Source organism: Felis catus, chromosome B3 (assembly GCF_018350175.1).
Source record: "Felis catus isolate Fca126 chromosome B3, F.catus_Fca126_mat1.0, whole genome shotgun sequence".
Lineage (NCBI taxonomy): Eukaryota > Metazoa > Chordata > Mammalia > Carnivora > Felidae > Felis > Felis catus.
The window spans coordinates 28,732,473-28,744,521 of NC_058373.1; the positions used below are offsets into that span (position 1 = coordinate 28,732,473).

Genomic DNA, 12,049 nt, shown 5'->3' on the forward strand with positions numbered 1-12,049 from the left:
TATTCTCTCCTCTGCCTCTCCAATCCGAGCTGTTGTCGCCTCCATTTTATTTTGCAGCTCATTTATAGCATTTTTTAGCTCCTCCTGACTATTTCTTAGTCCCTTGATCTCTGTAATAGATTCTCTGCTGTCCTCTATACTTTTTCCAAGCCCAGCTATTAATTTTATGACTATTATTTTAAAATCATTTTCTGCTATATTGCTTGTATCGTTTTTGATCAGTTCGTTAGCTGTCGCTACTTCCTTGAGTTTCTTTTGAGGAGAATTCCACCGTTTCATCATTTTGGATAGTCCCTGGAGTGGCAGGGAACTGCAGGGCTCTTCCTCTGTGCTATCTGGAGTAACTTGCATTGGTGGGTGGGGCCGCAGTCAGACCTGATGTCTGCCCTCAGCCCACCACTGGGGCCACAGTCAGACTGGTGTGTACCTTATCTTCCCCTCTCCCAGGGGCAAGACTCACTGTGGAGTGGTGTGGCCTCTGTCTGGGCTGCTTGCGCACTGCCATTCTTGTGGTACTGCTTCGATGGGAACTGGCATATTAGCTGGGGTGGATCCACAAGGTGCACAGGGGCAAGAGGGGCAGGCTCAGCTTGCTTTGCCTTCAGTTGGTCCGCTTCAGGAAGGGCCCTGTGGCACTGGGAGGGAGGCAGACCCGTCGGAGGGATGGATCCGCAGAAGCATAGTGTTGGTGTTTAAGGGGTGCAAGCAAGTTCCGTGGCGGGAACTGGTTCCCTTTGGGATTTTGGCTGGGGGATGGGTGAGGGAGACGGCGCTTCCCAGCGCCTTTGATCCCCGCCAAGCTGAGCTCTGTCCTCCGGGGCTCAACAACTCTCCCTCCCACTCTCCGAGCAGAGCTGTTGACTTATAACATTCCAGATGTTAAGTCCCACTGGCCGTCAGAACACACTCCAAGCACACTCTGCTTTTGCAAGCCAGACTTGGGGCCTCTGCCTTGTCGGGTGGTCTGGCTGCCCCTCCACCACCCCGGCTCCCTCCTGCCAGTCCATGTAGTGCACTGCCTCTCCGCCCTTCCTACCCTCTTCTGTGGGCCTCTCGTCTATGCTTGGCTCCAGAGAGTCCATTCTGCTAGTTCTGGTGGTTATCGGGGTAAATTAGGCAGATGTGGGTGGAATGTAAGCAATCAGCAGGACACGGTGAGCCCAGCGTCCTCCTACGCCGCCATCTTCTCCCTGTTCTCATGTCTTGGGTATTCCTATCATCCCATTTAGAAGCATCATGCCAGAGGAAGATACCCATGTTTTGGCTGATGGTGACAATTAATGGTAACTAATACTGAGGCATTATAAACTGGGTACTGTGCTACATACAATTTCTAATCCTCACAGCAGTTTGCCAGATAGAATTTGTTACACAGTATGTTGTCGGTGAGGAGACCAAACTTGTAGTAGTAGAGAACAAAGGCTCTTAGACTTCATAGTACATAAACAGAAGACCAGAGTTATCTGTAATGTTAAAGCTACCCGAAATCAAGGATGCCAAACGTTCTCTAAGGAAAACTTCGGATTGTGCCTTTGTGTATAGCTAAGCTAGAGAGACTTTCTCATGTTATAATGAGACTTGTTGGAAGGCTGGCAGGAGTTAGTGGTGCTCAGCAAACTAGATCTCTCTTACACCAGTGGTTAGAAAATTGTGGGTCTGAAACTCAAGGAGGAGTTGAAGTCAGAGATGTTGGTTTGAGAGCCATTTGCACATAGTGTGGTAGGCTGTCTGCGATAATGCAGGACAACTTAGTACAGGTTTCAGAAAAGATTCAGCAACAAATTTAGTACAAGGAAGGAAGAAGAGATATTGTTTGTTGCTGACAAGAGGATGGCCTACTGAGTTCACTAGGTTCATGATGTAGAAATTATATGTTAATGTCATTCAGCTTGAAAGGTCCCATTGGGTTAGAAAAATTAATTGGATGCAGATTCTGTCTCAGTGCTATTCTGGGAAAGTTGTGACAGATACGTATGTAATTATAACCCAAGTGAGAAAGTAAGGTGTGCCTCTCTATTAGAAAGATCTGGATAGATTGCTCTAAGGATTGCCAGTGGGAAGGAGAGTGAGGAGACTTCATGGGGCAAATACCATTTAAGGCTTTGAAGAATGGGAGACATAATGAAAAATAAGAATGGTAACCGGATAGGCTAAATGATTAACAGAAACCTAAACACAGAGTCAGGTAATGAGAAATGTAGGGGAAATAGTAAACAGTTCGTTTTTGCAAACAAAGGTTGTGTGAAGGGGATCATAAGAACAAAGGGTGGGGCACAGTGAAGCCAGGCTAAAGAATGTAGTCAGTAAATGACAACTGTTAACCAGAAATGTTCTCCTATTAGCAAATGTGATTCTCCATAGTGGGGAGATACTGGAAACAGGGAGACTAGTTAGGACCCCCCTGCAAGAGTCTAAGCAAGAAATAATACCAGAGCATGAAGTTCAGGAAATTGAGTGGAGAAAATTAGCAGATCATTAGATATGAAATGAGAAGGAAGAGTGAATGACTCATTGATAACTTTGAGTTTTGTGCTTAACAGAGTGGGGTGCTGGTGCTTCAGAGAACAGAAATAGAGAACACTGGGGCAAGAGGAGCAGGATTAAGAAAAAATCCGACTCCATTAGACAGGCTCGTTTGGCCTTTAATTCAGTGCTTTTGCCGAAGGTCATATTGCCAGACCTTCTGTGTGTTACCTCTTTTTTCCCGTAAGTGAGGATGGTGCCTCCTGGGCATACTCTCTCCTCTGTCCCATAGCACCTTGGGAACCATGACTGAGGTCCTGATGATAGCACTACTTAAAGCTAGAAGCCTAGTTTTGTCATATTACAAGAGAGAGCCAAAATCTTGAGCAGAATAAACCTTCCATTTTATGATAAAATAGTTTACTAGATTTGTAAGACCTTGTTTGCGTTACAGTACTAAGTATAGGCCTCACAAACCAAAGGGAAAAGCAGGCCCATGTTTAGTCTGCTATGTGAGGCATTCTTTACTGGTGTCCTTTCCAGAGCCGTGTGCTGTTAGCAGTTTTGACTAATTCCAAGGCATCATTTTTATCCTGTTAATGGTATTCAGGAAATTGAAGCTCTGCTTAGATTGAGATGATAATCTGTATTCATTCCATACTATTTTATGGCCACATTTCCTGTATTTTTAAATTTGGACCATTGTCTTTTATGTGCTCAAGAAGATGGAGGAATCTGAGGCAGTCCTCCTTGAGGTGGGTAGTCTATCAGACACTTGTCTCACACCTGTGATTCTCTTTCTCTTTTACAAACCCATCATTCTGACATTCTCCTGGGGCCCAGTGATTTTCTGGGTTACAGTTTTATTTGTAGACACTGATATTAGAAAAGATTTTCCACTAGTTTTTACATTTGAGGTCACAAGAGGAAGTCCTGAAGGGTCCTCCTGCATTTGCTCTTGGAAGGAGAGGAGGGGAAGTGTCAGTTCTGTAACCTACTAACACCAGTTCCTTCTGGGCAGCCACTCTGGAAGTGTGTATTTATTATTACTTATGTCTGGTCTGAGTCAAGTCCTGTAATCGTGGGTACAATTTGCATATTTTCTTGTGAATTTTGAAGATGTTGAATTCTCATAGACTTTCTAGGAGCTAAACAGTACATAATGGGTTCTGGTGGGCATTTAAATAAGTGAATTTCTGTGAAGTGCTTAGAACAGTGCCTGGCGGAAGTGCTGAGTTTGCTATTACATTGATGATGTTATGATCTACTTTGTGAGTTGTTCAGGTCCTTTCTGCTTACCACTTTTTGGTCCATTGACTACTCCTCTTGAACTCTGCCAGCAACTGAGAGAGGTGAAAACTAAATTATTTGTTAAGTCAGATTGCAAAAAAAAAAAAAAAAGGACTATATTTTTAAATTATCTAGAGATTTCATAGAGAATCTTGAGGGGGACACCAACAGTGATCAGGTGCAAAGCAGAGAAAGATGTTGCTAAAACCTAAGTGATGGAACTTGCTCTGTTTTAGAAGTTTCACAGCCCTTGAGAAAGTCTAAGTGACAGGAAGGTGGTGCCAGTGTTCTGTTAGGTTTTACTGCCCTTGTGGTAGACGTCATTCAGCTATGGGAGCAAGAGGGGCTAGAAAACACAAACTGTTAACAGGCCGGTGGGGGCTGACTCCCAGGTCACAGTGGTGCATAATACAGCCCCAGCCAACCGTGCCTCCCACCCCCAGCCCCTGTGCTACAGGCTCCATGTCTGTGGACAGGGACAGCTTCTTACTGTATACCACCAGAGATATTTGTGGATAAGGTACATCTCAAAAACATGACTACACAAAAGCCAGAACAACACAGGTGACCTCCAGTCAGTTTTGAAGATAGGATACAAGGCTTCTTTTCCCCTCCAAGTTTGATGTTTACTTTAGATGCATTTAATTCAAGGGGAAATGTTGCCTTAGCTTCATCATTTCAGTATTTGGCTAAACAGATCTAACTTATGGTCGGGGCCCTCACTAAATTAGCCAGATTGTGTTTTGTTAGCTATGCTCTATTGAGCCTGTGGTGGGTACGAGGCCCCTGAATAAGTGCTGCTTTATGACATTATCTTATTATGACTGTAACTGCCCTTGAGACTTGCTCCTGTCCCAATTTTAGAGGAAGGATCTGAACTTGGCGAAGTCTAGCCTTGCTCAGAGTTCTACATTTGTAAGTGGTTGAGCCTGAGTTCTGACCCTGGTCTGACTCCAGAACCCACATCCTTACTGGGCTGACTTCATACTTCCCTCCCCTAGTGTGAAAAAGATAGGTATCCTATCCTGGGGCCGGGGGAAGTGGTGCTAAAAATCTCAGCTTTGGTCCATGAATTGTTCATGATATTAGCCTCATTTTACGTAGACTTGTACTTTGAAGTAGGTTTTCTACATGCATTTAGATCCCATCACTTTCAAATAGATCATAAAATAGTTGTCTTGAGAATGGCTTCTCTAGAAAGAATAGAAATCTGGACATGCAGACCCAGAGCATTTCCAAGGAGTCCTGGCTTAACTTTGGAATAGTTCTTCCTATTTTGATTTTCCTGAATCTGACATGGTCTTGGTGTCTAGATTTTATCTTATTTTTTAAATTTCCTTTTAGCCTTCTAGTTTATCTTAGCTATGATAAGTTTATATTTTGCCTTATTTGAAATTAGTTTAAGGCAGCTTACAAAGATACAGTATCAGTGGAGGAGTTCTGAATTGAGGGACATGTAGGAAGAACACAGTGAAACCCAGGCTGAGGGTAATACACAAGATTCATACCATCAGCATTTGCTAGAGGTGGTCCACAGGTTTGGCTAAGCCAGAGCAGAAGCAGCCCACCTCTTCCCAATTTTTTGAGAACAGAGATAAATTCTTCTACTGGATTGAAGCAGTTTCTTAGGTCACTCTGCGAACACCAGGCATCAATAAAAGCAATGGTAGAGTCCAAAGCAGTGAGGTCTGGTTACTGAGCTTTCTGCTTAATCTAATATTTAGATCTGCTAAAGGAATGAATGGCCCACATGCTCTTTTTAGGCGCTCATTCTGCTGTGACTTAGATCTCACAGCTGAATTTCAGGTAACAATGAACTGGAGATTGCATCTTTTAATAGCTGGACTGGATAATAAGTATAGTCACCTGCCCAATAAGCGGCTCACCTAGGGAAATGGCTGGTGTGCTTTCTTAAAGTTGAAAGACCTAAGATACTTGTCCTGAGTAGAGGGCCGTCCTCTTTCCCCACAGAGGTGAACTGAAACAAGACCGAAGGCAGTGCCAAGATTTACTTCAAAAAGAGCTGGGTGGTCTTGTCAGGCAAGTGTACTGTAGGCATTTCAGTTTTGAGTGGCAAGGAGTTTGAGTTGTACCTTCCCTCTTCTGTTGCATATCTAAAGCTCTGGATGGTCTGTTGGTCAAATACAGACCCATCTGCTCCGTCAGACAGCCAGACTGGGCTAAGCTGGATTTGTTCTCTACGTTGGGATAGGGGGAAGTGATTGTAGTTTCTAGGTTTGTGGGGGGGGGGGTTCAGCTACAGAGCAGTATCACCAGAGGAAGATGTGGAAAGCACTGGGTATGTGTTTGTTAAGTAAGTGAGGGTGGTGCCTTTAGAATGCTCAGATGAAAATGTTTAGTAGGCAATTATAAAAGAGGGTCTAGAGCTTAGAAAACAATAGGGAAGTTAGAGATTTAGAAGTCTTCAGGTTTCTGAAACCTAAAACTCTTGAGAGGAGATGTGGGTTTTAATCTATAGCCTGCCATGTTATTCTCCTGGGCTGGTCACTTCTCTGGGATTAGCAGTCCTTATTTGTAAAGTAAAACTAGACAGTTCATCCCACAGCCCTCTTCCAACTCTGGAAATTCATTTTAGAACACAAAAAAACATTCTCTCAAAATGTGCTGCTCTTTGTGGGAAAAAAAGACCCTTTAGTAATGGCTTAGGGTGTGTAGTATAATGAAAGTACTAGACTTATATACTAATATCCTTTTCACTCTCCAAATCAGTGATTTATTGTGGAGAGAATTAAAAGTGGACAAGAGGAAGGGTGCCTGGGTGACTCAGTTGGCTAAGCATCTGACTTTGGCTCAGGTCATGATCTCACGGTTCATGGGTTCAAGGCCTGCATCGGGTTCTCTGCTATCAACACAGAGGCCCCCTTCGGTTCCTGTCTCCCTTTCTCTCTGCCCCTCCCCAGCCAGTTCATGCTTTCTCTCTGTCCCTAAACTAAATAAAAACATTAAAAAAAATTTTTTTAAGTAGAAGTAGACTGGAGGAAATTTCCCTGGATAAGTCAATATTTGGTGTTAGTAAATAATCATTCCCCCCACACCTGTTTCCTTAAGTGAGTCATATTTCTGATAATATTCACCTTAGGTCTGTCAAGATGGAAGTCATGTGGCTGAGTCAGTGGAAACAGGGATGAGAATGTGGGTTAGGTATTTATTTTTTTTTTCCTGTCCTATTACCTGTTTGATAATGCCAGAAAATTTCAAATTGATAGTTTTACAGTGTCCAGAGGCTCAGGTGAAAGCCAGGGAGTTTGTGGGGGAGTGCAGGAGTACAGCCTATCTCCTCTTGGGCTATACTGCCCCCTAACAGAAGCTTCTTTTTGTTCTTAGGCTGCAGAATTGAACATTTTCTTGGTTTGGAAAGAGTTTCTTATAGTTATAGCATCTTCTCTCCCACCCTCCTTTCCTGGAAAAGGTGGATAGGGCCCATATGTATTTTCATGGTGTATTGGTTTCCTGAGGCTGCTGTAACAAATTACCACAAACTTGGTGGCTCAAAGCAACAGAAATTTATTCTGTCACAGTCCCAAGAGGCTAAAAGTCTGAAGTCAAGGTGTCGAAAGGGCTCCACTCCCCTCTAAGGCTACAAGGGGTGAATCTCTTCATTGTCCCTTCCACCTTCTGGTGGCCACTGCTATACCTCATGGTTGTATCACACCAGTTTCTGCTTCTGTGGTCACAGAGCCTCTTCTTATGTCTGTGTCTCTTATATAGGTCTTTTAAAGACACTTACTATAGTATATAGAGCCTAACTGGATAATAAGAGATGATCTCTTCCCCATGTCCTTAATTACATCTGCAAAGACCCTTTTCCTAAATGGGTTTACATTCATCAGTTCCAGAGATTTGATGTGGATACATTTTTGGGGAGACCACCATTAAATACATGACAGGTCTTTGGTGCCTTTTCTCTCCATTTTCTCTGAATCTTTATTATTACTATTGCTAACTCTGTTCTGTGTAAACCAACATTCCCTTTCATTCTAGGTGGTGGCCTGTGTGGAGATGGCTTACACCAAGGTCCACCATGGATGCTGCTCAGTTACATAGCTGCTTCCTTATTTGTGTTGAGTGTTGATTGTGTTATTTTCAAGTAGCCATTTAGTTTTTTTTAATGGGGAAAATTACAGCAAAGATTTTAAACAGTGTTAAAGTTTGTAAAAAAAAAAAAAGCGGGGCGGGGGGGGGGACTGGACAGTTTAAATACTAAATTGCACATAACTAGAAGTGCAGGTCAGTAGCGGAAACATTTCATTTTGCAAAAATGTAGAAAATAAGATAGTGATGAAGTTTCAAGTTCGTGTTTGGAGGCTGTCTTTCATTGTTGCTCTTCCTTTCTCCGCAGGTCTTTTAGATAACCCTGAGCTTCGTGTGGTCCTGGTGTTTGGTTATAATTGCTGTAAGGTGGGAGCCAGTAATTATCTGCAGCGAGTAGTCAGCACTTTCAGTGATATGAATGTCATCTTGGCTGGAGGCCAGGTAGACAACCTGGCATCACTGACCTCTGACAAGTATGTCTCATGTGCTTCTGATTCCTCCCATGTATGCCCAGAAATGTCCTCAGATTTTTCTTACCCAAGTTTTTAAAACACATGTTTATAGAATTGCTAATGGTTCATTCCATTATACAATACTCTACATAATTCTTCTTACAACTGAAGAATGAAATTTATATGTTGTCTTTTAATAACTTAAATGGACTCCTACTCTCCTTAAAATTAATTTTCAGAACTGTCTACTGGTATCTCCCACAACATCTCTGTGCTCCATATAATATCAGTAATAACTTCCTCTGTAGTTCTGTTTCCTCCTCTGAAGGAAATGCATGGTGAAACAGTGAAGCTTTATGGTAAAACTTCTTAGAGCCTCTGACATACTCAGTGCTATGGAAATCTTCTAGAGAGGGAATATTACTGTGACAGTTCTCAAATCCATTCTGTGGAGCATCTTGGATGCTTATTGGTATGGGCACACATTTTGGGAAATGCTATACTAGATCTTTTTGAAAGCCTTTTTCAAAAGGTGTCAAATTTGTGTTATCTTTGATTTTGTTACCAAGGCTTTTGCTTTTGAGGGTGAAATATTTGCTCAGTTATTTTGGGCGCCATTACTCCCTTTGCATTTTGAATGAGAGTATGTAGTAGTTTCTGAGTTTGAACTAATTAAGTGAACATGAATATCATCAGTTTCCAAAAGCAGGAAAATGAGAATATGTTATTCCGTGATGCTTCCTGCAAACACTAGTATTCATTTCTCACTATATTTGTGGTTAGTATTTGGATACTAGAGTGGCGATGTGTCAACAGACCGTTAGAGATCAGTATCTTTAAAAGCAAGCAATGTAAATAATCCCAGTTATAATCTCCTTTCTGAAAGGCTCCTCTGATGAGTCAAGAAGAGCAAATATAGTTGACCTTTAAGCAATGCAGGGGATGGGGGGGCACCAACCCCTGTTGAAAATCCATGTATAATTTGTGACTCTCCCAAAACTTAGCCTACTGTTGACTGGAAGTCTTAACTGATAACATGAACAGTCGATTAACACATGTATGTATGTATTATAATATGGAAAGCTAGAGAAAAGAAAATGTTAAGAAAGTCATAAGGAAAACAAATTTACAGTCTTGTACTTGTCCAGAAAAATCCACATATAAGATAATGTGTGTTGCTCAGGGGTCAAATGTAGCTAAGTCGAGGCACTGAATTCTAAGCAGGATGTCAAACATGGGATTTCATGCATAAATACACCTAATTCTCAGTAATTATCTGTGATTGTTTCTCTTCTTGCCTGATTTTCTGTGTCTTTGCTTTTATCTTTAAATTGTATACAGTAGGGCAGTGATGATTTAATACCTCATTTGCCTTTGAAATGCCAGTCTCGGTTCAGACATTTAGCATCTGAGACGTAAGTCTATTAGCATGGTTCGTTGTCATCTTCTTTTTATACCTGTTATGGGTAATAGTCCTCAAGAACAATTAACCTTTACATGACACATTAATTGTAATGTGGTCTTCATACTGTGTCCGTGGGTAAGGGAAGCCATTGAATAAATCGAGACTCTGTTTTAATAGTGTCCAGATATACCACCTCACCAAAAAAAAGCTAGGTAAATAATTCTTTGGGGCAAGATATTGACAATACACATTGCAATTGTATGCCAAAGATTGCAAATTGTATGCCAAATAAAGTTAAAGGAGCAGTGGAGGACTTCATAAGGTGGATTCTGCCCCTCAGTAACTGATTTTGCTACTAAGCTAATCTTATTATCTTAGTCCTCTTAAGCTTTTTCAGTTAAGTTTCTTGTTAACCTAGTGAATCTTGCTCATTTCACCGACTCACATGTTGATAAACGTGATAGAAATATAAGGTACTTGTTTTTTCCCTGTAGGTATAGATGTTCACTATATTATGTTTTATAACTTTGACACTTTATATTTGTTTTAGTAAGGATAAAATATTACATAAAAAAGTCAAATATAAACAAAAGCATGTTTTTACCTTTAGATTAAGCTGAATTGTAGGCTGAAAGTAATAAATAAGACATAGCAATATAATTATGTTTCTTTATGGACCAAACAACTTAAAGCTAAAACTTCTGGAGTTACAGGTTCTTAATAAAATTACTGTCCATGATTGAACAAGTATCTAATATATCTTTTTTAGAATGGGACACCAAGGTAAGGGGGAAAAAATACCAAAAATGTAAATAATACCAGAAAGCTTTATTTAATAGATATCACTGTATATATGAATAATATTTTAAGTTTCCTTTTAAGAAAGTGAGAAAGGTTAAGGATACTTTACAGCCTTCTAAAAATGCAGGATGGGTTTCAGAAATCTTTGTGAAGATGCATTTGCCCCCTTGAACTTGTGACTAAAAAAATAGTTGCATACTTCTTCACAGATCTGCTTCCCTGAATTAGATTCCCTGAATCTGCTTCTTTTAAATGTATTAATAGTTTCATTGTTAACCCCTAGTACACTCCTCCTATCTGGGATGGTGAGCCTTAGACTAACCGTAGGCTGTTAAAGGCTAGCCAGTGGATCAGGAGTTTTCTTTACACTTTAAAATTTATATTCTCATTATATGTTTCATGATGTATCACCACACTTTTCTAATTGAATTTCCAGAAACCCTCTGGATATTGATGCCACTGGTGTGGTTGGACTGTCATTTAGTGGACACCGAATCCAGAGTGCCACCGTGCTTCTCAATGAGGAGGTCAATGACGAGAAGACTGCTGAGGCTGCAATGCAGCGCCTCAAAGCTGCCAGCATCCCGGAACAGAATACCATTGGCTTCATGTTTGCATGTGTTGGCAGGGGTTTTCAGTATTACAGAGCCAAGGGGAATGTTGAGGCTGATGCGTTCAGAAAGTTTTTTCCTAGTGTTCCTTTATTTGGCTTCTTTGGAAATGGAGAAATTGGATGTGATCGCATAGTCACTGGGAACTTCATATTGAAGAAATGTAATGAGGTGAAGGATGATGATCTGTTTCACAGCTATACAACAATAATGGCACTGATTCATCTTGGGTCATCTAAATAAAGCCATCTGTAAAGTGGCTTTCACAATATAAAACTTTTGGGCTCTGCCTTTCCTAGAAAATGGAAATTGGGATATGTCTATTTCAAAAAAAAATAGTAACTTTATATGTATCAGTTTTATAGCTTTGACTATATCCGGGGTAGTTTTTAATTAATTAGATGGACAACTTTGTACCTAACATAATGCACACAGAATTGAGAGCTTTTGCGCCAAACCAATTACGGCTATACTGTACTGGATTATGTAGCTGCTATGTAATGTGACATAAATAGTCTTCTGCATAGGAAGATTGAAAGAGGATTCATCAATAGGATGGAGCTTTAAGACATTCCATGACTACCTCTGAACTATTAGATCTTTTAGCAAAATCATGAAGACATTTTTTTCTCCCTTAATGAAGGAGAAACATACATGAATAGCTTGAGAAATCTTTCTCTGCTTTACAGTTTTACCGATTTTTTTAGAAGCTGTATCAAAATTATTACTTTTTACTTATTTGACAAAAATTAAAGAACTATTTTTGTTCTAGTACCCTGAAGTTGCTTAGTCAAATAAATTGCCAAGACTGATCAGTATTTTATTACTTTATAAGGAAAACATTTCCTTTTCCCTCAATGAAGGAATTGTAAGAGAAGAATCCTTTTCACCTAATTCTATATACAACTGGCAGACCAGACAATTACATCACCTTATTTTGGTCTTATACCAATAAAATGTACCTTGGAAACTCA

General features: G+C 40.7%; 1 protein-coding gene across 9 annotated transcripts in view; it reads left to right on the forward strand.

Annotated features, from left to right (window-relative positions):
* The window catches only part of FBXO22 (F-box protein 22), a 30,595-nt gene extending 18,546 nt beyond the window's left edge, over positions 1-12,049 (forward strand). For all 9 annotated transcript variants that reach the window (XM_045058976.1, XM_045058979.1, XM_045058973.1 and 6 more), the window contains 2 exons: positions 8,114-8,279; positions 10,901-12,049. In XM_045058976.1, coding sequence (XP_044914911.1) covers positions 8,114-8,279; positions 10,901-11,318 — 584 coding nt within the window. In that variant the 3' untranslated portion in view covers positions 11,319-12,049. The remainder of the gene's footprint in view (positions 1-8,113; positions 8,280-10,900) is intronic.